Source organism: Drosophila albomicans, chromosome 2L (genome assembly GCF_009650485.2).
Source record: "Drosophila albomicans strain 15112-1751.03 chromosome 2L, ASM965048v2, whole genome shotgun sequence".
Taxonomy (NCBI): domain Eukaryota; kingdom Metazoa; phylum Arthropoda; class Insecta; order Diptera; family Drosophilidae; genus Drosophila; species Drosophila albomicans.
Genome location: NC_047628.2, coordinates 11,389,836 through 11,415,319, shown reverse-complemented (window position 1 = coordinate 11,415,319; position 25,484 = coordinate 11,389,836). Strand labels below are relative to the sequence as shown.

General features: G+C 37.0%; 8 protein-coding genes across 9 annotated transcripts in view; 3 read left to right on the top strand and 5 right to left on the bottom strand.

Moving 5' to 3' along the window:
• LOC117565662 (brain tumor protein) overlaps window positions 1-1,462 on the bottom strand; it is a 38,433-nt gene extending 36,971 nt beyond the window's left edge. Inside the window, exon 1 of the mRNA XM_034244884.2 lies at window positions 870-1,462. The gene's annotated coding sequence lies outside the window, so the exon portion shown is untranslated. The remainder of the gene's footprint in view (window positions 1-869) is intronic.
• A 276-nt stretch (window positions 1,463-1,738) lies between these two features.
• LOC117565730 (probable DNA-directed RNA polymerases I and III subunit RPAC2) lies at window positions 1,739-2,285 on the top strand. The gene is made up of 2 exons (XM_034244978.2): window positions 1,739-1,901; window positions 1,955-2,285. Exons 1-2 carry the CDS (start codon window positions 1,884-1,886, stop codon window positions 2,255-2,257), a joined length of 321 nt encoding a protein of 106 aa, XP_034100869.1. The 5' UTR covers window positions 1,739-1,883; the 3' UTR covers window positions 2,258-2,285.
• LOC117565720 (dynactin subunit 6) lies at window positions 2,207-3,041 on the bottom strand. Its single transcript, XM_052002646.1, has 2 exons — window positions 2,889-3,041; window positions 2,207-2,821 (listed from the first exon to the last, which is right to left on the bottom strand). Exons 1-2 carry the CDS (start codon window positions 2,903-2,905, stop codon window positions 2,281-2,283), a joined length of 558 nt encoding a protein of 185 aa, XP_051858606.1. The 5' UTR covers window positions 2,906-3,041; the 3' UTR covers window positions 2,207-2,280.
• Window positions 3,042-3,327: 286 nt separating this feature from the next.
• On the top strand, window positions 3,328-6,152 carry LOC117565682 (asparagine--tRNA ligase, cytoplasmic). The gene is made up of 2 exons (XM_034244915.2): window positions 3,328-3,492; window positions 4,384-6,152. The coding sequence occupies exons 1-2, from the start codon at window positions 3,459-3,461 to the stop codon at window positions 6,024-6,026; spliced, it is 1,677 nt and encodes a 558-aa protein (XP_034100806.1). The 5' UTR covers window positions 3,328-3,458; the 3' UTR covers window positions 6,027-6,152.
• A 1,161-nt stretch (window positions 6,153-7,313) lies between these two features.
• LOC117565684 (general transcription factor 3C polypeptide 5) lies at window positions 7,314-9,143 on the bottom strand. The gene is made up of 4 exons (XM_034244918.2): window positions 8,963-9,143; window positions 8,699-8,900; window positions 8,513-8,642; window positions 7,314-8,455 (listed from the first exon to the last, which is right to left on the bottom strand). Exons 1-4 carry the CDS (start codon window positions 9,080-9,082, stop codon window positions 7,465-7,467), a joined length of 1,443 nt encoding a protein of 480 aa, XP_034100809.1. The 5' UTR covers window positions 9,083-9,143; the 3' UTR covers window positions 7,314-7,464.
• Window positions 9,144-9,550: 407 nt separating this feature from the next.
• Window positions 9,551-10,464, bottom strand: LOC117565716 (borealin). The gene is made up of 3 exons (XM_034244964.2): window positions 10,141-10,464; window positions 9,870-10,083; window positions 9,551-9,816 (listed from the first exon to the last, which is right to left on the bottom strand). The coding sequence occupies exons 1-3, from the start codon at window positions 10,400-10,402 to the stop codon at window positions 9,618-9,620; spliced, it is 675 nt and encodes a 224-aa protein (XP_034100855.1). The 5' UTR covers window positions 10,403-10,464; the 3' UTR covers window positions 9,551-9,617.
• Window positions 10,465-11,037: 573 nt separating this feature from the next.
• Window positions 11,038-13,384, bottom strand: LOC117565705 (borealin). Of its 2 annotated transcripts, none has more exons than XM_034244947.2 (3): window positions 12,789-13,384; window positions 11,528-11,987; window positions 11,038-11,423 (listed from the first exon to the last, which is right to left on the bottom strand). In XM_034244947.2, the coding sequence occupies exons 1-3, from the start codon at window positions 13,177-13,179 to the stop codon at window positions 11,231-11,233; spliced, it is 1,044 nt and encodes a 347-aa protein (XP_034100838.1). In that variant the 5' UTR covers window positions 13,180-13,384; the 3' UTR covers window positions 11,038-11,230. The 2 variants fall into 2 exon arrangements, with proteins under 2 accessions (XP_034100838.1, XP_034100837.1); XM_034244946.2 differs by having other exon boundaries at window positions 11,528-11,999; window positions 12,789-13,370.
• A 6,556-nt stretch (window positions 13,385-19,940) lies between these two features.
• Window positions 19,941-25,484, top strand: part of LOC117565732 (guanine nucleotide-binding protein subunit gamma-e) — an 82,564-nt gene continuing 77,020 nt past the window's right edge. Inside the window, exons 1-2 of the mRNA XM_034244980.2 lie at window positions 19,941-20,065; window positions 20,628-20,767. The gene's annotated coding sequence lies outside the window, so the exon portion shown is untranslated. The remainder of the gene's footprint in view (window positions 20,066-20,627; window positions 20,768-25,484) is intronic.

Sequence of the window (25,484 nt, the reverse complement as noted above, 5' to 3'; positions counted from 1 at the left end):
GGGGAAACAAAATGAGAAATGAAACGTGTAAAACAAATTGCAAGGGGAACTGCATAGGGTTGAACTGGCAAATGAAACAGCGCCAAATGCAGTAACAACAAAGACAACAAGAGCAGCGCTTACAGCAGAAGAAGCAGAAAAACTCCAACCATTACAACACATGCTTGCAGTGTGGGTGTGTGTCTGTGTGGAGGCCTCGGGGACGTGGGAAACGTTTTGAGATAGCGGAACACGCTTTGGCGTTAGTCACCACCAAGCAAAGAGGCAGCAGACAGGCTGCCTTTAACAAACAACAGATGTGAGTGACGCCGACGGCGCTGCCGCTGCCGCCATCAAACAAATGAACCGCGAGCGTCGCTTTATGCTAGAACATGTAAAGAGAGTAAGAGAGAGGTGTAGACCGTGGGGGAGGGGAGTGGCACACGGGGGAAGCATAATACACGGAGAAATACCTAAAGTAATAATGTATGCACACACAGACATAGCGTATGTACATGTAGTAAAGTAAACAACAACAAAAAAGCTTAAAAAAGAACGGCGAACTGGTCTGCTAGCATACACACACATGCAGGCGCACGTATGCAAACTTGTATTTGTATTGCATGTACATACGCTTCCGCCTTTGCGCACGCTTGTTGCCAGCCTGCTGCCGCTGTCTCTGTGTGTGTGTGCATGAATTTGCATAATTTGGATTTGTGTTTATACAAATACATGCAAACAGTCCGCTGCCTGTATACAAATTGATATGTATTCACTTAATAAATATTGGCATATTTTTTTTTAGTTCATAAAATTGCAATAAATTATGTGTACAAAAAATAGTTGCTTATTTTTCTTTAATTTCAATTTTTTGCTGTTTCTGCACAAACCTGTATTCCAATTTGTTGTTGCTGTTGGCTCGGCTGCAGTTGATTTTTGCCCGTTGCTTTATTCCTGTCCTCTGCATTGACGCACATAAAACGAAATGTGTTGCAAAAACACAAAACGTTTTGTTGCTTTTGTTTTGTTTGTTTTTGTTTATAGAGCAATGTGCCGCTGTCACCCGATTTTCACGTTAAATGCATTTGCATTGCACAAACTTTTGCTGTTTGCTGTTGCAATTTTACTTTGCGTTGCGTTGTTGTTGTCGTTGTTCTGCTGCTTCTTTTTGCCGCCTTTTCTGCTGTATAAGACTTTTTTGCGCTGGTTTCAAACACACGCACACATTCATATGCACATATATGTATATGGAACACTAACAAAAGAATCGCGGTGCTTTTTTATATATTTTATTTTTTGCTTATGTTGCTGCTTTTTTTTGAGACTGAGCAACATGTGATATTAAAACACTAGAAGTATTATGAAATTGCTGGTGTGCTCGAAATTAATTAGCAATTGCACTATTAACGTAAAAATTAAACCAACACCAAGCAAAACTTCGGATTTTTCGAAGTGTTCTCGTCTGTCAGTCCAGAGTGACCGAAGTTCAATACACAAAAAATAAGTCAACGTTTTCTAACATCCTACATTGCCGGCCACCCTGCAAGTTGGTATTTTCCGTTATTTTGTTTAATCAAATTTTGTGAGAATGAGCGATAGGAATATATGTACTTCCTCAACATAATTAATTATTTTTAAGCAAAAAAAGTTTTTGAAAGAATAGATTCTTAATTTTATATTTACGGTGCTTCGACGGACTTGCTATGCGCTTTACAAATATTTTTAACAGTTAGGAATGTATATATTGGGAAAATACCAGCAAACTGAGTATGAGTATCGCATCGCACCAAACAGCGATTATCGCTGCAACAGAGTTGCCAACCAACCACAAAACGTTGCTTTTATATTGTGCACGTTTTTGACCAAACAAGTTTGTTTACAATTTCAACAAGTTTAGAGCAATAATGGGCGCTTTGGCAGAGGTGAATAATGCATTAAGTGACAAGTGAATGACTATTAAAGTGTATTAATTTAGTTGGCAGGTGATGAGAAGAACGGCGATGGCTCCCGCACTTTTGTGTTCATGAACGAAAGTCACACGCTGGGCAACGCATTGAAGACGATAATCGCGCGCTACCCGGAGGTGGATTTCTGTGGCTACACGATACCGCATCCCACCGAGCAGAAGCTGCATTTTCGCATACAATCGCATCGCGAGCGTGCTATAGATTTGCTGAAGCGAGGACTGGAAGATTTGGAGGCGTTATGTGATCATACAATAGAAACGTTTGAGAAGGAGATAAATAGCTTTAATGCAAAGGATGTGGAGATTAATTAATACACAAATACACTATACAATAACTAGACGACGCTGCGCGCCTTCTTGGGATCATAGTTGGGCTTGCGCAAATGATGATAATTGGGCAGAACTTTACGCAAAAAGTCAATTTGGAGTGTCTGTGAACCTTGTTTATCAATTGCTTCCCGTTGCAGCGCCTGCTGTCCATAAACAATTGTATTCTCCGGCAACAATTGCACAGTTCGCATTCGAATCCCGGCGCCAATCACGCATCCGCTGGATACTGTCACACCTTTGCCCACAAAACTTTTGCTCTCGAAGACATTCTTGTCGCCAATGCGCGCTGCTTTAACCGTGCAACCGACCTCGAAGACATTGTGACTGCCAATACTCAGTATGTTGTTGGCGTCCCAGCTGGCACCTTCGGCTAATTCATGTGCAATCGTTGCATACTCCTCGATGATGCAGTTTTCGCCAAATATTATGGGTCCCGCTTCAGCGATGACTGTTGCACTGGGATGGACGACGCAGCCAGTGGAGAAGGTGATGTCACCGGTTAGTGTGCTTTCATCGCACACCACTGACTTGGGCAGGATTTTAATGCTATATGGAAGAGTTCGAAGATGTTAATGCTTGCAGTTGTTTACTTTCAGGCACAAAAATTATTTACTTGTTTTCTACGGGCATTTTTATTTTCAGCTGTTTCAATTGGATGATGAGGAGCAACTTTGATGGCACTTCCGATTAATCGGTATTTATAAAGTGTTTTGATCATCGATTCTTACCACTTTCATATATGGTCACACAGCGGGTTGATTCTGTTCAATTACGATATTCAACAAGTTTTCTGTTGCAATTATATATTTTTGTATTTAATTTTCTATCAAAAAAAAAAGGAGCAACAAATTAGAATAAATTAATACAAAATACAAATAAATATTTGTAAGTTACATATTCAGCATTGAATAATAATAATATCTAAAATACGGTCATAAGTAAACGAACATAATTTTTTTTTTTGTAATTTTAGTAAATTTTTCAATTGTTCAAGTTGCGTTGTGAATGTCAAATGAACCAGTGCTCGTTTATTTAGTTGAGAACCTAGTTCTCATGTGCGGCAAATTTAGCATTGCAGCCCTGGTTCGGTCTCGAAGCTGATGCAATTTGATTGCAGCTTTTAAGCAGAAACAGTCTACGTTTATTTACTTAAGACAGTAAGCTGAAGCATTTGGTATTCAAAATGCCTACAGAACAGTTGGCTGAGCTAACAATCGGTGAGTTTTACAAAAATTTCGCGTTGAAAAGTGATAAAATTGTGCTTTTACTTGAAATGCCGCTGTCCACGTTGGCCATGTGTCACTGAAGCACACATACACACAAATACATGCGCAAAAATATAGTGTATACAGTGATGAACTTAATTATTGACTCGGCATGCATGCTCAACTTCATCATTGATTTTCTGTTATTAAAATGGTTAACTACGACTTTTTAAAATTCTATATTTAGTAAATAACTGAATTACTTTAATTTAGTTTTCTTATCTTTGAAAATTAATTCTTAAAAATCAATTGCTGAACTCAATTATTGCCATATCTAGATATGAATATATGTAGTGTACATAGTGACTCACAAAATAATTGGCACAGCCGGCAAGTTAAGAGTTTATATGTTATTGCTATTTATATGTTATTTCTTATAGAATACCAACAAAATTCGTTTCTTATAAGTATATTTTTAATATACAATTAATACATTAACTTCCTTTTAATTTAATGTCATGTTCCTTTAACGAATTTATTTATCTAAAATGATCTTAACAACTCCCCAACTAAAATAATTATCATATTAAATAATGATTATCATATTATTATTCATTTTATTTAAGCACATAGAATTGTAATTAATTCATCTTTTTTAGTAAGAAATTCTGTGTAAATGGAATCGTTTTTATTTATTTTTTAAAAGCTTATCTATATAATAATTTAAAAAAAATAAAAAATTACTGATACATCAGAATTTGAATTATATGTATACCCCATTGGAAAAATGAAATTAAAATGAATTAATTTCCTCTTTTAGTTTAATATTTTATTCCACAACTATACTATTTATTAAAATATTGTGTATAAAAATGAAATTAAAATGCGTTTATTTTTTAACAGGTGCGCTTTTCACGTCGGAAAAGCGTGGCAGCGACGACTCCGGCGATGGCAGCGAGTTGAAGCCCTACAAGACGATTCTGCAGGCGATGCGTCATGCAGGAAAGGAACCCTTCCCCACTATCTATGTGGACAGCAAAGACCCCAAGGCCAGCGAGCTTTACGAGCCGGCAGCCAAATCGCAGCTGAAGAAGATACAAAAGCTGTTTGTGCGTGAGGGACACAAGAATGCCGAGAAGCAACAACGTGAAGCAGAAGATGCAGAGAAGCGTCAACAGAATCTGGAGGAGGCGCGCAAAGTGAAGATCGCCGAGGATCCCAGCTGGCCAGTGGCAAAGCGCATTCGCATCCTCGAAGGTGCCGAGCATCGCAACACGCGTGTCAAGCTCTATGGTTGGGTGCATCGCTTGCGTCGTCAGGGCAAATCGTTGATCTTCATCACTCTTCGCGATGGCACCGGATTCTTGCAATGTGTACTCAATGATCTGTTGTGTCAGACCTACGAGGCGCTGACGCTGAGCACCGAGAGCACTGTGCTGCTCTATGGCACCTTGAAGCTGGTGCCCGAGGGCAAAACAGCTCCTGGTGGGCATGAATTGCATGTGGATTACTGGGAACTGATTGGCTTGGCGCCTCCAGGCGGTGCTGATGCCATTCTCAACGAGGAGGCACAACCCGATGTGCAGCTGGACAACAGGCACATCATGATTCGTGGCGAGAACACCTCAAAGGTGCTGAAGATGCGTTCTGTGGTCATGCAGGCATTCCGTGCCCATTACTTTGCGCGTGGCTACAACGAGGTCACTCCCCCAACCTTGGTGCAAACCCAAGTCGAGGGAGGTTCGACGCTGTTTAAGCTGCAGTATTTCGGCGAGGAAGCGTATTTGACCCAGAGCTCGCAATTGTATCTGGAGACTTGTTTGCCGGCGCTGGGCGATGTCTTCACCATTGCCCAGAGCTACCGTGCGGAGCAGAGTCGCACTCGTCGCCATTTGGCCGAATACACGCACATTGAGGCCGAGTTTCCATTTGTCACATTCGACGATTTGTTGGATCGTTTGGAGGATCTGGTCACCGATGTTGTGGATCGTGTGTTGAAGTCACCATACGGATATCTGGTTGGCGAACTCAATCCCGACTTTAAGCCGCCCAAGAAGCCATTCAGACGCATGGCTTACACGGATGCCATCAAATGGCTGAAGGAGAACAATGTGACCAAGGATGATGGCACCTTCTACGAGTTTGGCGAAGATATTCCCGAGGCTCCCGAGCGCAAAATGACTGATACCATCAACGAGCCCATTTTGCTGATTAAATTCCCAGCCGAGATTAAGTCCTTCTACATGTCACGCTGCGCCGAGGACAATCGCCTCACGGAGAGCGTGGATGTGCTGCTGCCAAATGTGGGCGAGATTGTGGGTGGCTCCATGAGGATCTTCGATAGCGCCGAGCTGCTGAAGGGCTACGAACGCGAGGGCATCGATCCCAAGCCCTACTATTGGTACACGGATCAACGCATCTACGGCACAATGCCACATGGCGGATACGGATTGGGCTTGGAGCGCTTCCTCTGCTGGCTGCTCAATCGCTATCACATTCGCGAGGTCTGCTTGTATCCACGTTTCCTCGACAGATGCAAGCCCTAAGCTGGAAAGCTTCCTTGTCTTTCCCCCTTTAAATGCGGCATTTAAAAAAAGAAAATACTATGGCTTTGTTATCACTAATATTATGTAAATTCAAATAAACGCTTCAAGATTCTGGATCATAATTACAAATTGTATTGCATTTAAATTGCTATCTTCGGTATAAATACATTTTAATACTTTGGAGGCTACCACGAAAATAACTGTTTTGTTTATTCTATTAAATGGAAAATTAATTTCGATGAGAAGACAATTTCAAAAATTTCTATCTAATACATTCAAAAATATATATTCTAATTCCAGAACAGTATAAAGCTTAATTCGAAATTTTATATTGAAAGTATTTAAATTGAATTAAACTAATTAATATAAAATTATTTAAAATTAAGTCTTATTCAAATGAGTTTGATGAATCTTAGAGAAAACAAATATTATTCGCAAATATTTGAAAAAAAATCGAAACAAAATATAATTACATTAATTTAAAAAGTTTAATATTACTACTGTGGGCAAAATGGAAGGTGAATTAGTTTGTAAAATGAAAAATCTTTATTTATTCTTCTAAATCTATTTCATCCCCTTCAAAGTAATCCCCTCCCTCGAAACATGCCAAGCCATCAGCGCTTTCTTCAATTCAGCTTTTATTGAGAGTTTTCGGTACCAAACGAGATTTGACTTTTCGTAGGCCCAAATGGTCTTTCAAAATGGTTTTCACAGATCCTTCTGATATACCGATCTTTTTAGTAAGGTCTCTAACAGTCAACCGACGATTTTTGCTCACTAATTCCTCCACTTCATTGACGTGTTGGTCATCTGTTGATGTCGATGGTCGTCCGGAGCGCTTCAAGTCATCAACACGTTCTCGACCCTCTTTGAAGTCTTTGTACCACTTATAAACACTTTTTTGTGACATGGTGGAATCACCAAAGGCCTTCCGCAACATCCTCAACGTTTCCGCAGCCGAAATTTCATTCCGCAAACAAAATTTGATGGCAATTCTTTGCTCAATTAAATCAGACATTGTAAAGATCGAAAAATGCACTATTGGTCGTTTTGAAAACACAAGCGTAAATAAATTACTGATAATGACATTCACATGGAATTTGGACAAGATGTCATCAACAGTCCTGCCAACTCAAGGAAAAAAGAAATATCCCGAATTGTTAGGCCCGCGAAGTTTAAATTGAAAATTCACCTTACTTTTTGCCCACAGTAGTAAACTGGACAGTTTAGTGAATAACAAATTGAAATTCCAATGAATGTATTTTTCTTTTACGCAATTTAACAAACTAAATATTCTTATGTTAGCCTTGACCTTGCACTAGGCACAGTTTAGTTTTGACTCAGGTATTATTTAATATTATTATTAAGTAGTATTATAATCTATTACAAGATAACAATAATAATTAGAGTGTAATCATTTTATGGTTGCAATATAATCTTAGCTTGTCATATTGGTGAGCAGCTGCTCGATGTTTTTGTCGTCGAAGGACTCATTGGCGGTGCTTTCTTCCATGTCCATGTCCTCATCCTCTGCATAGTACTCCTCCTCGCCTTCACCCTCCCCCTCTCCTTCAGCATCGACATCAGCTTGCGGCACTGCATCCACCTCCGCAGTGAGATGCTCCTTGCGATAGTGATTGCGGAGCAGCTCGCTGATGGTGGCGCAGACAACTTGTCGCACCTGCGAATCAAAGCTGGGAGGCAGCCAGCCAGTGCGTTCATTGCACACAGCGCCAGTTAGTGGTGTGGGAATCTTCTCCAGCATTTCCTGTATTTTGGGCAGACGCACATCGCAATAGCGCAGCATACATTGGCGTGAACGCGGCAGTTTGTGCTCCTCGAAATATGGATAATCAATGTTTTGTACGAGATCATTTTTCGAATCTTCTGCTGCGCCGCCAGTTAGCAACATCTTTTGCTTCGCGGACTTGCGGCAATAGACAAACTCAGACACACCGGAGCCGAAACGCAGGCGAAAATCAAAGGTCTGATAGTGACGACTCTTGAAATCCTTGCGTGGATCGTAGCCATAGCGCACATAGAGCGAGCGCCACGGACCGTTACTAAAGTAGAAGGCCAAAGAGGGTATGATGCACTTGAGCTTATCATTGGTCACCCCGGACTCGTAGAGCAGCGCTATTCTTGTCCAGACAGGACTCTCGGCGAATAGTTTCTTCACGCGCATAAATTGCTCATCGGAAACGTATTTGACCTTGAGGCGTTTGAGAATTTGTGCATCGGGCTGTGTGGGAAATGTGTCCTGCATGCTAAAGGGCACAATGTCGTGATTGTCATATGTGGTCTTGGCCACCACACCGAGCACTTCCTGTTGCCCATCGTCTGCCTCATCGATGCGAAAGTTGCCGGCATGCACGATGTCAACGCGTGCAAAGAGTTCCGGCAAACAAAGCAGCTGTGATTGCTTGCATCTAAGGAGGATTTGGTTTAAGTAACAGTTTGAGCAATTGACCATGCTCAACACTCACTTGAAGAACTCCAAGTCGGTGACATCTTGTGGTTTCACTAGCGGCATCGCATAGCTTAGCTCTTCGGCAGCGAGCGCATCGTTGCTCTTGGGCTGATGCCACAGCGGCAGATACTGAAAGTCACAAAGTGCTGCCAAATAATAGTTAGTATCTAAGCTTAATCCACAGAGTGAACTGTCCACTCACATTCAAATGAGAAGCTGCGACTGCAGTAGCCCAGCAAGCGCACAAAATGCTGTGGCGGTCGCGTCTTGTCCCGTTTGTGGCGCCTCACTTTCACCGACAGCAGCACACCCGATTTATCGGTGCAGTCGCCAAAGGTGGGCTTATTGTATGGATTATCCGGATGGAAGCGCAACTCCAAGCGCTTCTTCTCATCATTCAAAACCTGCAAGAGCAATGCAATTTACCAGATGTTGCAATTGCTTTACAAATATGCCTTCTACTTACCTTTGATATGTTTACAATGCCGCCAAGTGTTGCCTCCATTCGGTCAATGTTGACAACACGTCCGGGATATTCAATAAGTTCATATTCCTGGCCAAGCTTAAAGTTTAGTTGCCGCGACATGTTTTTGTTTACTAAATTACAAACATACACACATGTAAACAGATGAGACGCAGGGTTGCTTTCCAACAATCGATATTACAATCGCTGTTTGCGCAGTCAGCTGTTATATTCTTAAATTAATAATTTACTAGTTTATTTTCAACGTTGCAATAGTATTAATATCACTGTAAAACAAGAAAATGCTTTGTGAAGACTCTTAAATTCATTGACATACGATTTGTTAAGGAATAAATTATCAAAGTTGCCGATGAATAATAGCGGAAATGCCCGTTAGGATTTAAAAATGTAAACAAACTTAAGAAAACAATGCTGGACTGCAATTGGATGGCATTGTCAACAATTATGTGCAGACTAAACGTATTCTATACACATTCTAATCGCTATATTAATAATTAATTTAAAAAATTACTCTTTTAATAAATGCCAATGGCGTTAGAGAGCAATCGATTTATTAGCACAACATAAATACAATTATTGATAAAATGAACAATGGCAGTTAATGCTCAAAGTGTAAATGAACTTTAGCAATTGTAAACTATTTTTTGCTGGCTTGTATTTTGGTGGCAATATCGACAATCTTGTGCAGATTGGAGCTCAATGTCTTGATTTGATTCAATGTGGACGCATCCAGCTGCTGGAGCACCTCACGTTTCACATTCGCCAATTTCTGGGCCTCCAACTTAAGGACGCCCACTTTGGTGGGAATATGCACGTTGGCACAGCGATCTGGAAAGCTAAATGGAAAGGATGACACATAAGAGGAGACAACTGTATATGGACAACTTACGTTTGCACAGCCAGTGGACTGCCGCCTGTGGAGAGCGCCAGTTCGCCGGGTTTGGGCCAGCGGAGTAAGGTGAAGGCTGGCAAATTGTCGTCGCGCTTAAGCATGGCGCCCGCTCTGTCCACGGACTGCACTTGGCTGCGAGAAGATTGTGGAGTGCGTAGACGTCCCCGGGAACAATTGGAGTGACTACGTCGAGTTGGCGGAGGAGCTGGAGCTGCAAGAGTTTTATCACTAAATTATTACGCCAAAGTTGATAAAGATATATTCCTACATTTGAACTGAAAATGCTCAAAGCGTTGTAGCTGCAGCTTGTAAAGATCGTTCCATTTCATCTGCAGCATTTGCTGCGGCATGCGAGCCATCAACAGCTGCAATTGATTGTCCACCTGCTGCTTGCTGTGCTTGCCCAGCTCATCGATCTTCTGCAGCGCTGCGTCCAGCTTGACACCAGCGAGACGTTGACGCTCTGCGATTTCCGCCTCCAGACGCACCTGGTAGCGTGTACGTTTCTTAGGCACTTTGGTGCGTGGCATTTTTTGCTCAACTGAACAAAATTATAGGCACGATTTGGAATGAGAAATCTCAGCGCCAACTTTGAAAGCGATGTTGAAAACACGATTACTACGTTTGAATAAGATGCTGTAAATTTACAAAAGTAACTCCATTAAAAACCTTTTGAAATTATATTTAAAGTAACTATGTTTGATCATAATCATCAGTTTTAAATTAAATATTAGATTATGGAGTAGAAGTACAAAAAGGATCAATTGACCTTTTAAAATAACTTCTTGAGAACTCTGTATGTATGTTCCATATCGCATCATCCTCGAAAGTGAAAATTTAATATACTATACGAAGAAAAATCGTTCATTTAATAGCATTTGAATATTTATAATCAATCCTTTCTTTAAGTATTTAATAAATAAATAATTCCCAATTTAAAACAATAATTTCTATGAATTCCTTATAAATAAAATGTTGAAGTGTTTATTTGAACTAATCAATTTTCTAAAGAGTTGAATATAAATTATTTTCTATTTTTTTATAGCAAGCAGAAACGAATATAGAAACATTTTAATCAAAATTCTTCTAAAACAATTAAAACAGTATTATTATTATTATCATTAAGCGTATCTGAAATATCCAACATGGGGAAACAGTGACAACGTGAATGAACATTGAAATTTATTAAGAAACATAAGCTTACATTTTAAAATACACTTTAAAAAACACTAATGCGTAAAAATTGAAAATACAGAAATGAAATGCGTGATTATAATCGATAAACTAAGCAAACATAAAATACGTGGAGTATTTATAGATTAGCAAAGTGGGATGGATAAATAGCTTTCGGATGAGCGCTACTTTAATCCTGCCTTGCTGGCGGTGTCTACAATCAATTGTAAATTCTCGTGCAATGTCTTAATCTGGTTAAGGGTGTCCGCATCTAGATTCTCGAGCAGATCCGGCTTTATTTCGCCCAATTTACGCGGGCGCAGCGACAATACGCCATTCCTTATTGGTATATTAACATTGGCAAACTTATCCGGCATGCTGTGAAGTCGAAAATAAAAGAGATATAGTTTAGATAAAAGTTGAATCTACAAAAGACGTCAGACGAAGGAAGGAAAATAGCTAAAAAGGGGAACTCTGCTTACACTTGGGCTACGATGGGACTTCCGTATTGGGAGAGCGCCACCTCGCCAGGCTTGGGCCACCGCAAAAAGGCCATGGGCGGTGTGGAAGGCGAGGATGTTGGGCGTGGCTTGCGAGCTGTGCGATCCGCGCTGAACGCCTTCGGACGCGAGGCCATTGGAGTGCGCAATTTGCTGCGCGAGTTGCGATGTGCATTCGACGACGAGTTGCTGCTGCTCGTAGTTGTGGCAACGCCAACTGCTTGCCCCAGCTTGCTCCCACAGGCGGAGCGACTGCGACGTTCACGGCGCGCACGCGCCGAATGCAGCGGCCCAGGAGTTCGCATAGCGCGCGCCGAGCGCATGGCGGCACCGTTGTAAGCGGACATTGTGCTTATGGCATTGACGCTGTTGCTGCTGCCGCTGATGTTGTTGTTGATGCTGCCGGTGATGCTGATGGCGCCTCCGCCCATGCCGCTGTCCTCTGTAAGGTAGCCTTAAATAGAGTGACCAGACCAACGGAATGTGCGTGCGCATGTGTGTGTGTGTGTGTGTGTACAGTGTGTGAGTGCGAAAGTTGTGGATGACAAGGTTAAAATTGAAAGATTTGTTAGTGAAAACTCGCCACCAATAAAACATAAGAAGAGCAATAATAAGTAATGAGCAAGCGACAGTCAAGCAAGCTCAACTGTAAGATACCCGATGATTATGAACCAATTTTTAATATCTATATACATTCGGTCATGACCTAGATCAAGGATTTGGAACTCGATACGAAAATATCTTGCTCTAAATCACATCTATTCTAAAAGTAACAATACCTTTCACCCAATAATCTGTTTACTTAACTACTAAAAATGTACAAAATTCTACAGTCCTTAAAATAATTCAAAGCAAATTACAAATAATCTATTGGATAAATCTAACATAAATCGAGTTCTATATTTATCTTCATTTAGGCTGCCTGGAATAAATCGCAGAATTTCATCATCTGCCAAAATAATGCTTCAATACTTCAATGCATATTAAAGATAATTGAGAACATAGAAAATTGGTTGACAATGAAAGGGAGCAAGTACGATGATTAATACTGTACATATAACATTATTTAACCAATTTTATACATATGAATCTGAAAGCCAATTCACAAATTCAGATCAGATAACACTGTATGATTTTTATGACGTAAAAGCTTCGTATTTGATGGCCATGATCTTGGAATACTTTACTACCCCCTGGCTACCGGGTATGCTGCAGTGTGATTAATAAGGCTAGGTTCGCTTACCTTCATCGTTGCGACTGTTTGCGGCAATGGCGCTGCCGCAATTGATGCTGCCACCGTCGTTGGAGGCGCCACCGCCGCCGTTTATTGTGCTGTTGCACATGGATTGGGTGGCATTGTGCTGCGTTTGATCGCTGGCCTTGAAATCTTCGAAGTGCTCAAGCTCTGCGATAATGTCGAGAAATTCGCTCATCTTCATGCTGCACAATTCGGATTGCAGTCGCGATTGTATTAGCTGTATTGCTGTGTCAGTCATTGATTTGTAGCGCGTCTCCTTATCCTCTAATGCCAATTGTATGGAATCCGTTTTCAATTCGTAAACGCGTATTTTCTCCTCACGATTGGCGGCCTCTCGGTTCCGTTTCGAATTCTTTGGTATCTTTGTGCGTGGCATTTTGTTTCTTTGCCTTCGATTTGTTGCGTTTAGCTCCGAAAATTCCTTAAATTATTTTTGCTATTATTTTACGATTTTCTTTGTTTCCTTCTTAGCAGGCGTCTGAGTTTTTATGTTTTCTTTTGAGTTTTTCCGCCTTTTTTTCTAATGGCGTCGATCGGCAGCTTCAAAGTAAAACAGCGTGACCGTACTCTTAATTTCACAACGCACAAAGTATACGACACCGCGCAGTGAGACCGTCTTTATATATACTTTTTGGTTTAAAAATACTACAAATTATCAGATATACTTTTTTTTAAAATAAACTTATGTCATTGACTTCATACTCGATTTTTAGATAAAATTTTTTACAGAAAATTGTACAGTTACTTGGTTAGATAAGAGGGTACAAAACATTGTAGATGGCAAGTGGAATAAAAAACCAAAAATTTAAAATAACAACTATTTTTCATAACTTTTTTTTTCAAAATATACCAATATACCACATGCAGTGCAACCAGGCCACAATTGCTACAAAATATCGATTGTTGCAGCAATTTGATGTTTAAAAAATTCGTTGTTATCGATGTTTCATGACATCGCCCTTTCACTTATTGGTCTGTGTTGTACGCGGGTTTTTATATATTTTTTTTGCGCCCAGTTGTATAGTCTGTTTTGCAATTACTAAGTTTGTCTTTTAGTATTTATTTTTTTTTTTAAATTTTTTTATGTGACTAATGAATTAAAGAACACCACCATTTATATGTGCAATTGTGCTCTGCAGTTCCACAGTCCTGTTTTACTGTTGTACTGCAGACTATGACTGCAGTGGAATATGTTTTTCGATTTAAATACATATGTATGTAAGTAACTGAATTTAAGCAACATGAAAATAGTTCAAGATATGTATATAAAACATTGATAACCCATCAAATGTAAAAATTCTGTACCATTTTAATATCGTCGTACAAAGAAAAACATAACTGTATTTTCAGTGTTGCCCAATTCGTAGATTCGGATGCATTTTATCACTTAGTGGCAAGGCTGAAAATGTGTACCAATTGGAATTGTGGTTAATATTCAAAATAGTAGTATGATTATTAGTAATGCCTAATAATTATCAAAGAGGATAAAAGAAAAGTGCAAAGTTTTGTATCACAACATGTATAATACATGTTGTATTATACAATTATCGAAAAGTATGCGGTCTTGATAATTGATAGCGCCATCTGCTGTTCATGGTTGAACAGTGTGGATGTACTATGCATACAGGGTGTCTAGAAGTCAAAGAGCCTATGCTGGATTAGCAGCTTCACACAATCTTATAAATTGCAGCAATTATTGATTCGATTTTCCTAATTAAATTGTTGCTCAAAAGAGAAGGAGTGTCAAGGATTTTAATTGCCACTTGAGTGTGTGTGTGTGAGGCACAAGGGCCGGTAAAAGTTGTGTGGGAAAAGGCCACAAAATGTTGTAGTACGACTACTGTGTGGCATGTGGCATGTGGCATGTGTCAAAGGCAAAATAGCATATCCAATCAGCGGCAACGTCAACATTTTCGCAGCACTTTATTTGTGCAACAAAAGCAGCCACAGCCACAGTGAAACTCAATTTGCGCGACCAAACGATGCGTTAAGCATACAAAATGTAAAACGGAAGCGACTTTCATGGATAGATTACACAACGACTTAATACACACACACACACACACACACACACACACACACACACACACACACTCTTGTGGATAAATGTGCGTTTTATTATGCCTGTTGCAACTGTTGCATATTGCTGCGGTGTGATGCGCCTCGTATGCGTCGCTTTTATTGTCCTCGCTGATATCTGGAACAGCTGCAACAGAGCGGCATCATTACATCTCTATATACATACGTATACAGCGATACACACACACAATCACACACACATAGGCAGGTGGCGCACACAAAGCGCAGGATACGCATCCTAGACAACCTGCCACACAGAAAGTCTTTAATAAGCGCTATTCTATGCGAAAATGTTGTTCGGCCACGAGATACTCTAATGCTAGTTGCTGCCTCCAGGCGATAGAGGGCGCTGGTGACATTTTTTATTCTGCTTTTGCACTATGGAAATGGTTTTGCTCTGCAGCTTTTTGTTGTTGTTGATTGCGTTTATTATGCGATTGTATTGAATAAAATTATGTATGCATATAGTTGGCAGTTTTCGAAAACTTTGCGACTGCATATTAAATATTGAGTGGGAGTCAAAGCAAACTTTAACTGATTTAATGCCTTCAAATTTGCAAGGCCAATTTGCTTTTTCTTTTTTCTTTAATTTCCAAAGAGTCTGTCAGTACTAATCTCCTGCAATATATAACCATTAAATAAAGAAATAAATCTTTAAATAATAAATTTTAAAAGTAAAGTAATTAAATATGACTTTTTATGATATTTAAATAATTAATGTGGTAATACAATAGCAGCGAAGAGTCTGCAAGAAATAAGTTTCTGCAACATATATAATTCTTATATTTAAAAACCAATCTGCAAATAATAAATATTAAAATGAATGAAATCAAATATTACTTTTAATGATATAAATTGAAATTATAATACAACAGCAGCTCTAAAATTAGAATTCTCTGAAAGGTGAATCGTACAGAAAATCTGATTTAAGACATAATAATATAATAACATTAAAAAGAATATAATAATATATGTATATATAGAAAAATATGTTTATGGTTACATCGTGAAATCTGTTCTCTTTTATTCATTCTCTATTCAAATATTTATGAATAATATTTACATATTTAAATAATCACGTTTCAGCGCCGAAAGCTTGAAATGCATTTTTTGATCTTATATCGCTAATGTAATATTTTATTATCTTCATTGTGTTCATGCTTGAGTAAAGTGTGATGTCAAAGCAACTGAGTTAACACCCTATAAAATTGTGTATATAATCTAATAAAAATATAACTAAACATGTCTTCAATGTTTATGTTTATGTGTGCAAAGAAATGCCATTAGCTTCAAAATGTCACTCGTAAATACTTGTTTCTTTAGTCAGAGATTCGAAAAGCATAAATGTCGCAAAACTAACAACGACATTGCTCTCAGCTTAAATTTCACACTCTTTAAAATCTGTAGACTTTATCTGCATTATCTTATTTCTGTCTGTTTTTATACCCGCTATCCATAGTGGTATTATAGCTTTGTGCCTGTCCGTCTGTCTGTGTGTCCGTCCGTATAAACATCTAAATCTAAAATAAGAGATAGAGATATAATTCTTTTTCGGCAGCATTTGTTGCGTTTCCATGCAGTTCCACTTTCGCCTCCGCAAATCGACAAAATTTGAATAGCAAGCGTAATTTTATATTTATAACAATATTTAAGACTTCTGAAAATTGGGTTTCGATGAGATATAAAGTTTAAAAACTTATTTAAGAAATTCTTTTTAATGGAAACAATCACCTACTTACAACAGGTCTTAGAAGCTTTGACTGACAATCAGGTATATTTTCTAATCTATGGTATATTTTGATTGTAGTACTACGTATTTCAATATGCCAAATATATGATTTGGTATAGTTTTAGTATTTTTGTGGTATATTAATTAAGTATATTTTAAAATTAATACCGCACTGTTTTGCTCTCGTTCACAATTTGTAGCGAGTGTTTAGTTTATTTTCTTGTTTATTCATTAAAAGAAACCTATTTCTTAATGCACCAATCATATATAAATAATTACATAATTGAGTCAAATATGGGAATTTCAGCTTTTCAGTTTATCACTTCTTCATCTCTTCTTTGGGGCGAATTAGCATCTTAACTTCTTTAAGGTTAATGAACTTATCGCCCCAACAAAATAGACTGTTATATGGTGCATTTAAAGGACTGCATAATAAACAAAAATAATCTATAATTATGTGTATTCCTCCGTAAATAAAAATTTGCAATATTTACCAACGAGTACAAGAATTGTACCACCAGCCACTATTACCCCAGTTTACGCAACTACCACCATCAAATTTGTCGTTGTCGTGATCGAATGTTGAGAATTTCATGTTTTCATGGTACCTCATGGCATCCCCAATAACAGCTTCATTGAATTCACCCAAACTCAGTGCATATCCATTATCTTCATCAGATATTTTAAAGTCGTCATAACGAGCGTTGTACGTAATTCCATCCAGAGCAACCAAATGTATGTAAAGTTCGAAACGCTGCAAGCTCGTGATACGATGTAATTTCTCTAATCCGAGAAAGAAATCACTTTCAAAAGAACCAAAACCTTTGCGAAACGTTGCCCAATCCCTTTTGAAACTCTCATTTCCCCCAACTCGTTGTTGTATTACAATCCATCCAGGTCCAGCTAACTGACTATTGCACAAAACATTGAAATAACCTATGCCAGGGACATTGAGTTGATGAGCTCCTGAATCTCCGAAAAGGAGACATGTTGTGGGAGTTAACTTATCAAGTGCAGATTGACATAACTGATTTTCTTTTACTTTATCTATTAGCTCAGTTTCGCTTTCTGTTAATTTCAATTGAATCTTTTTCTGTTCTTCTTTTATGTTTTCGGATGTCCTATTTAAATCGTTGATTTCTGAACGACATAACTGAATCTCTTTTTCATGATTTATTAATGTAGATTTACTCTCTTCTAATTTCAAATCAAGTGTTTTCTGATGTTCTGTGTTATTTTTTAAATTCTCACTCAATCTCTTTATATTTTCATCTTTTTCAATTAATTTAGAATTAACAGATTTTAATTGAACTTGACAATTTTCTAAGTTGGTGGATTTATCTGTTAGTTGTTCTTTTAAAGAATTAATTTCAGATTCAGATTTATCAACTTTATTTTGACACAATTGCAAATCGTTTTCCCCTTTGATTACTTTGTTTTTATACTCATTTAATAAATCTGCCTCCTTCATGAATGTTTCATGAATTCTTACAATTTCTTGATATTTTTCCATAAGATCACTCATCTGCTTTTCCTTAGTTTCACTTTGTTCTAACTCATTTCTAACCTGCCTGAAGTAATCTAGCAAAGGCTTTACAGTCTTGTAGTTATGAAGTCGGCACTGTTCTTCCATTTTTCGGTCTGATTCACACGTCTGATAGGAAGAAAAATTATACACTTTAATCACTCTTTAATCTTCTTAGTATTATGTCTTTGATCTCACTTCATCTCCAGTTGTTGTAGCCACCAAGAATATTTGAAGGACCATCAGTAACAAAACTCCGTTAAATTTTATTCTGCCCATTTTAAATGTTTCGACTGCCCGCAAACAAAATGAATTTGGAACTGAATTTCGTTATTTCGTTAAAGTCATTGAATGTCTGAAGCGGATGTGGATTCCGCTCAATAGATCTGAACGAGAGAGGTCAAGTAATGATAACCTAGAGTCTTTGCCCTAGATTCTCTTTCGGCAGAAGAAATTTCAATGTCGGATGAGAAGACATTTCAATGTCGGATGATCGTCTGTAATTTTTTCTGTTTAATAGGTTCTGTTCTGTATGCTCTAAGCAGCTTCTTCTTTAAGACCCACCGACAACAACATTGTTTTCAATTTCTTTCAGTCGCGTGTTGACAGTGGGTCAATCTCCGAAGTACTCGAAATTATGCTCGAATACTTTCAAAACCATAATGGGACTGAGTTTTTATTAATATACATACATATGTATATGCTGCCAACTATTTGATTAGCAAATTTAAAAACAACTTGATTAAGCAAATAAGAGTATAATTGAGTTTTTATATCCGCTACCCATTGGGTTGAAAGGTATTATAAGGTATTATAACAGGCACAAGGAGGCATCTCCGATCCCATAAAATACGCCTACTGACAATCTGGTATATTTTGCATTGAGTTTAGTACCATAACAATATACCAATATACCATTTGACACATTTTAAAAGAATTTGTGTGGTATATTTTTCGGTATATTAAAAAAAAAACCGCAATATTTTGTTTTAATTCAAAATGGGTAGCGATTATCTCACAGACTCTCTCGACAGTCGCTGTTTATATCGTATTTTGTATTGTTTTTGAATGTTGCTTCGAAATTTAATGAGCTCAACTGTTGCCGCCCAATCGAGAAGCATATGATGTTGAAGAGAGCATTCGTGTCCCAATTTATTATGGCCATAAGTAATGAATGCACTTTATGTGGTTGTGTGCAGTTACCCTGCAAAGTAATGATAGTTTGTGGGTGGCTCGAAGTGAGAAGGAAACGAAACGACAAGCAATCAATTCAATGTGGAATGTTATGGCTTTTTAATACTTGTAATACTTTCATCCCCCTCCCTCCTCAACTTGAGGGTAGTTGTTGTTACCCTCGCTCGCATTAATGAGCCCAAATATTGAAGTAGTAACGAAAACTCAATTAAATTTCTCTCCCCCTCCTATAACTCTTCTCTTCTCTTCAGTTGCAGTTGCACACAGGTGTTCTAGCTGTTCCCATTTTAAAGGGAACACTTTTCGAACTGAGTTGCACTCAAACGAGTGTTTCACATTGCCACAACGTTCCGACTCGTGATGGCTTCGGCTCTCGGCTGTGTTTCGCCTTGGTGCATGCAACACCAAGAGTGGCAGCGACTCAGTCGCTTGTAGCAGCGACAGCAGATGCAACGTTCACACCAAATAAGAAACGAAAAAAGACAAAAAACAGTCCGTGTTTGAGCTCAGTTCAGTTCCGTTTTCAGTTTTGCATTGCAATCGCAATCGCAGTCGAGTTCGCGTTCGCAATTCACAGTTTGCAGTTCGCAGTTCGCAGTTTGCATTTCGCACTCGCATTTCGCAATCGCATCGCATTCGCATTCGCACTATTCACACACACACGCACACTCACACACACATTTGCCATTCATTCGACTTTCGACATTCGCGCGTTTGTGCAGCAAACTAGACCCGGTTAGCTGTTTTCTTTTTTCTATTTTCTGTTATTGTTTCCTTTGTTTATTGGTGCGTGTCTTTAGTTTTTCTTCCTCCCTCCCCTTCGTGCCCTCGCGCTGTCTCTCTCTTGCACACTTGCTTTCAGCATTCTTTCGTAATTGCGAGGCCAGAGTGGGAGAGAGAGAGAGAGCGGGACAGGGAGAGGGTACGTTGTTGTGCGAAGAGTGCGACGACGACATAATTAAATTAAAATTTACTCACAACACACACACACACACACACTCACGTACACATCGACAGGGGCCAACTAATCACATTACCAACCATCAGCCATCAGACATCGGCCATCGGGCAAAGCAGCTAACGGAAAACAGCCATTGACATCGTCGCAGGCAGTCGGCCAACATCGCTGAGAGACAGACCCACAAGACATTTCTATATAATTTTGTAGTTTTCCGTTTTCTGTTGTTGTGTCCCTCTGTGTCTGTGTCTGTGTGTGTGTGTTGTGATGAGTGTGTTGCATACTTTTTGGCGCGCACTGTCCTCCAGCTCTTAACGCAAATTGAAAACGTGTTTCCAGTGCTCAGTTCTTAACATTGACAACATTCTTAAAGCCATAAATCCACGTCCACATCTAAATTCAATTCGAAGCCAACTCCAACTCCAACGCCAACGTCCACTTTACCAGTGAGGCGACAAATTTCTCAACTTTTCCGGCTGGTAAGTTATGCACAAGTTTTTGAATGGAATATCTGGAATATACCCAAAAAAATATATATTTGACTTTTACACAGTCGATTGAATTTATAATCTTTTTAGCAGTTAAATTTTAGACTGATTGCTGAACAGTGTTCTAAAATTCTATATTAAGAGTCGCCTTTTTCCTTTTATAAAAAATGCTCAAGTCCTTGTGTTCAATTATACCCAAAACTCTTACATGAGTACTTGGTAATATTTCATATTAATTATTAAGTATTACAATAGTTTTTCTACCTACATTTTGTAGCTGAACAATGGAAAACTAATTGATGCGATTAGTGTAGAAAACATCTTTATTTCTCACACATAAATGTCTATTCAAGATAAGAGAATAGAATTCATTATGATAATAAATATGTTAAGATTCTCTCTAACTAGTATATAAATATAAGATTATATATTATAATGTTCCAGATTATTTTAAATTACAAGTAGCAGGATTAATACAAAAGATTATAAGAATGTGAACATATTCATTTCAACTCTTGAAAATGTAATCTTTTGTCCTTTATTGAGAACTTTAAATTCACTTCTCAACAACTTTATCACAGGTTACACTCTCATTAGTAGATAATTAGCTTCTCATCTTATCTAACAGGTTTTATTACTCAACTTGACGATTTTATAAAAATACTTAAGTCGTTGAACGATGCACTCAATTATCAACAAACCTTCTACATAAATACTTGCTAATAATTAATATTACATATTAAGTATTGCAAGATTTTTTCTACCTAAATGTTGTAGCCAAACAATATAGAATTAATTGATGCGATTAGTGTCGAAAACAGTTTTATTTTTTACACAAATTTATAATCTAGATAAGAGAATAGAATTTACATCGATGAAAATTATGTTAACATTCTCAATATTAAAAATTTATATGTAGGATTTCAATTTTGTATAAGTTTATAAGGATGTGAACATATTCTCTTTAAAATGTAATATTTCAACTTTCAAAGTTAATTTCTCAACAATTTTATCTCAGTTTACAATCTCATTAGTGGATAATTAGCTTCTCATCCTTGTTTTGTCTTTTAGCTTTACAAGTTTATCAGGTTTCATTACTCAAGTTGACGTTTCTATAAAAATGTTGGAGTCCTTGAACGATGCACTCAATTATCGCCAAAACTCTTACATAAATACTTACTATTAAATAATAAGTATTGCAACATTTTTTGTAACCCAATTTTGTAGTCTGAAAGTGACAAATCATTGTGGAAATAAATATTATTTTTGACAAATAAATTTATATTTCATAAAAGGAATAACACATCTATTGTTACGTTTTTACCACATCATTTAACGCAATTAAATTTTTAAACTTATTCGAATAGTATAGAGTTAAGGGTAGTTTGAATTTATTATGATAACAAACATGTTAAACACTCTGACCTTTCTGCTTTTAGTCACTAATTAATTGCTATATTCAACCTCTTCAAAGATCCCATCTTTTATTTGTTGGCTAGTCAGTCAATCATCCGCTAATTGTCCCAGCGATTATCACAAAAACGTTTCAATAAGATAAAACTTTGAGTTACGCATCTGTTAACTGAGAGTTAATACAAAAAAAAAAATATGACATCAGCACAGAAAAGGATTTCGGGCCGCAAAGATCAATTAAACTTTTTAATCGACCAATTCAATTAAATAATCATTACAATAACGAAAAGCGCCATTTCATTTGCATTGTAACCGCACTTAATGACATTTTCTCTCTCTCTCTCTCTCTCTCTCTCTTGTGTTCTCACTCTTACTTTGTTGTTAAAATATTTACAGTCAAAGATGTGCAACGATTAAGGCTGTGTAAGAATTATTAACTGACATTCGTCCTCACTTCGTCTCCTGCTGTTCCATAAACTTTTTAATGTGGCGCCTGTCGTCAATGAAATTGTCATTGCAATTTTGTATTTGAATTATAAATGTATTTTTATATGGCAGTTACAGTTCAGTTCAATTCAATTCAATTTCATTTATTCCGGCGCCTCAGTAATATCCTGTTGTTTTGTGCCTGATATTGGTCCCCAAAAGGCAATCATTCAATGATTATGCTGGCCAATTAAAAACCATTTTGTAAGGCAAATCAGGCATTCATTTTGTAAATATACCCTTATATAATATGTATGCGTGTGTATGTATATATGTGTGTATTGTCCGCAAGGCATGCCACATTTGATATTTTTTGTGACGTTTTTACCACTTCATTTAACGCAATTAAATTTTCAAAGTTATTCGTGTAGTGTAGAGTTAAGGGGAGGTTGAATATTTTCATTCCATTTAAAAGATTTGTGGCACATATTTACATTATTTATTTATTTAATATTATTATTAACATTTTCATTATCCATTTATACTCCATATATAACATAATAGTCAAATTTTCTTGCAATAAAATAAATATATACTGTTCAGAAGAAATATATGTATAGACATATTAATAGTAGAACAGAATTAGATTATTGAGAGGAATATCGATTTATTTAATAATCGGTAATAAATACTGCAACTACAATATTATACTATATAATCTAAAAATTTAGAATGTGTGAGTATTCAGTATTTTGCGTTAAAAAAAACTCTCGAAACTTAAATTGGCTATTTGTTGCAATAAAAAAAAACAGTAATAAATACTGCAACAACAATATAATACTGTATAATCTAATAATATACCAGTACGTGAGAGTATTCAGTATTTTTCACGACGAAATGCAACGAAAAAAATCAGTAACAAATACTGCAACAACAATATAATACTATAGAATCTAATAATATACCAGTACGTGAGAGTATTTAGTATTTTTCATGACATAATCCCTCGCAACTTAAATTTGATATTTGTTGCAATCAAAAAAAATAATTGAATTACATGTGTATCAATGTATTTTGCTGTCACACCGTTTGAATTCTACTCCCCATCCACATTGATTGGCAATCGCAATCACATGCATTCACTTGAATTCACGGAATTCCCCTACGTATTTGTCGTGCTTCAATTATAATGCAAAATATTTGCATTTCAATGCATTCATGTCAGGAAAACGAAAAAAAAAGTATAAAAAGGGATCCACGCTACGTGACAATTTGATGAATTTCTGCGAAACCTTTCGATGGATTTAGTTGTGGCATTGTTTATGCTCAAAGTGCCGCATGTAATTCAACATGTTTCAATTAAGCATTTTAATTAAATGCGCAGCATTTTTCCATGCTAATTTTCGAATAATTCGAATACTATATAAACGGAATGCAAATTATTTCAACTGCGAATGCTTTAGTGTTTGAATAACAAATCATTTTCGATGTGGCAAAATATTTGCGGCATTCTATTTGGTTTGCAAAGTGCAACGAGGAAAGTTGCTTGATCGAATTTAAATATATCAACATTTTGCTAAGATCTTGAGATAATTGAAAAATTCAAGAAGTAGGAGTTCATTATTTTTCAAGTGAAAAAAGGGATTTGTACATAAGAATTTTATTATTTCATATTTTATATGTTGCTCAAATTATTATTCTATAAATTGATCTGTTTAAGTTGCAGTTTTGTTTTAATTATTTAAAATAAATTCACTGATTGAGATTTCTGATTATAAAAAAGAACTATGAAAGTTTGAGATACCCGCTTCTCAATTTCAATAAAAAGAAAACTGAATATACTGATTGCAATACAAAGAAGGAAAATAAAAAACTATATTTTAATTAATGAGATTAAAAATGTATTTTTTGCTAACATTGTTGATATTAATACATTAGATTTAAGATACCCGTTACCCAGTTTTAATAAAAACCAAACAATATTCATAAAATACACCAAATAAATATATAGTGAGCAATAAAAGAAGTAAGGAAAATACTATAATTAGCTTATCTTTATACAATTAGTGAAATTAAAAAAGTATTTTTTCATAAAATTGTTGATATTAATAGATTAGATTTCAATAAAAGCGAAACTTTGCGGTATTATTCTTGAAATATACCAATTTAATATACCGAAGAAAGGAAGAAGGAAATAAAATATTATATTTCGCTTATCGCTTTATACAATCTGCGATATTATAAATGAATTTTTCCCTTAATTTGTTGATATTAATACTTTCGATTAAACATTTAATTTTCTTAACATTTTTATACTTTATCATATTTATCCTGATTAAAATAGTAATATTTTATGCGTCTAAAAAAAGCTTAATTACCGAATATCGAATTTATTTTAGCATAAGTTTCATTGAATGAATTACAAAGTTCTCACAAAGAAACTAAAATTACTCGGTATTTTCACCATTTTGCGTTTGTTTTAGCTTCTTCTTTATTAAGAGAGTTGCCGCCTGAAAGTATGCTAATAAAAATTTTTAATTTATGGCAATTGCCATAAAAAGTTACTCGAGTGCTTGCTGGCCAGGCAAATGACCTGTGCCTCTGCCTTTCGCTTTGCCTTTCCTCTGGTCTGTGAAAGCTGCTCTTCGCTTCGTTGCCCCGTTAAGTATGCAATGTATTTTCGTTTTCATTTTCCATATTTTCCGTGTGCACGCACAAAACGCATTCGTTGCCGCGACAACTTTACTACACTAAACCTTACTTTTCCTCCCTCCCCCTCTTGGCACTCTCTTGGCTTATCGACGCCCTCGTTTCGATTTCGCTGCTGCTGCCCATTGTCATTGATGGCTTCGTTGCTTCGCTGGCCCCC

Bases quoted from the DNA above. Each gene is read 5' to 3' on its own strand.
- LOC117565684 (XM_034244918.2), bottom strand. From the start codon at position 9,082: ATGTCGCGGCAACTAAACTTTAAGCTTGGCCAGGAATATGAACTTATT. The intron at 8,643-8,698 runs GTGAGTGGACAG...ATTATTTGGCAG, and splicing joins TCGCAGCTTCTCATTTGAAT to CACTTTGTGACTTTCAGTAT. The intron at 8,456-8,512 runs GTGAGTGTTGAG...AATCCTCCTTAG, and splicing joins ACCGACTTGGAGTTCTTCAA to ATGCAAGCAATCACAGCTGC.
- LOC117565682 (XM_034244915.2), top strand. From the start codon at position 3,459: ATGCCTACAGAACAGTTGGCTGAGCTAACAATCG. The intron at 3,493-4,383 runs GTGAGTTTTACA...ATTTTTTAACAG, and splicing joins GTTGGCTGAGCTAACAATCG to GTGCGCTTTTCACGTCGGAA.
- LOC117565716 (XM_034244964.2), bottom strand. From the start codon at position 10,402: ATGCCACGCACCAAAGTGCCTAAGAAACGTACACGCTACCAGGTGCGT. The intron at 10,084-10,140 runs GTAGGAATATAT...AAACTCTTGCAG, and splicing joins TGAGCATTTTCAGTTCAAAT to CTCCAGCTCCTCCGCCAACT. The intron at 9,817-9,869 runs GTAAGTTGTCCA...CTTTCCATTTAG, and splicing joins AGTCCACTGGCTGTGCAAAC to CTTTCCAGATCGCTGTGCCA.
- LOC117565705 (XM_034244946.2), bottom strand. From the start codon at position 13,179: ATGCCACGCACAAAGATACCAAAGAATTCGAAACGGAACCGAGAGGCC. The intron at 12,000-12,788 runs GTAAGCGAACCT...ACTCTATTTAAG, and splicing joins AAACAGTCGCAACGATGAAG to GCTACCTTACAGAGGACAGC. The intron at 11,424-11,527 runs GTAAGCAGAGTT...TCGACTTCACAG, and splicing joins AGTCCCATCGTAGCCCAAGT to CATGCCGGATAAGTTTGCCA.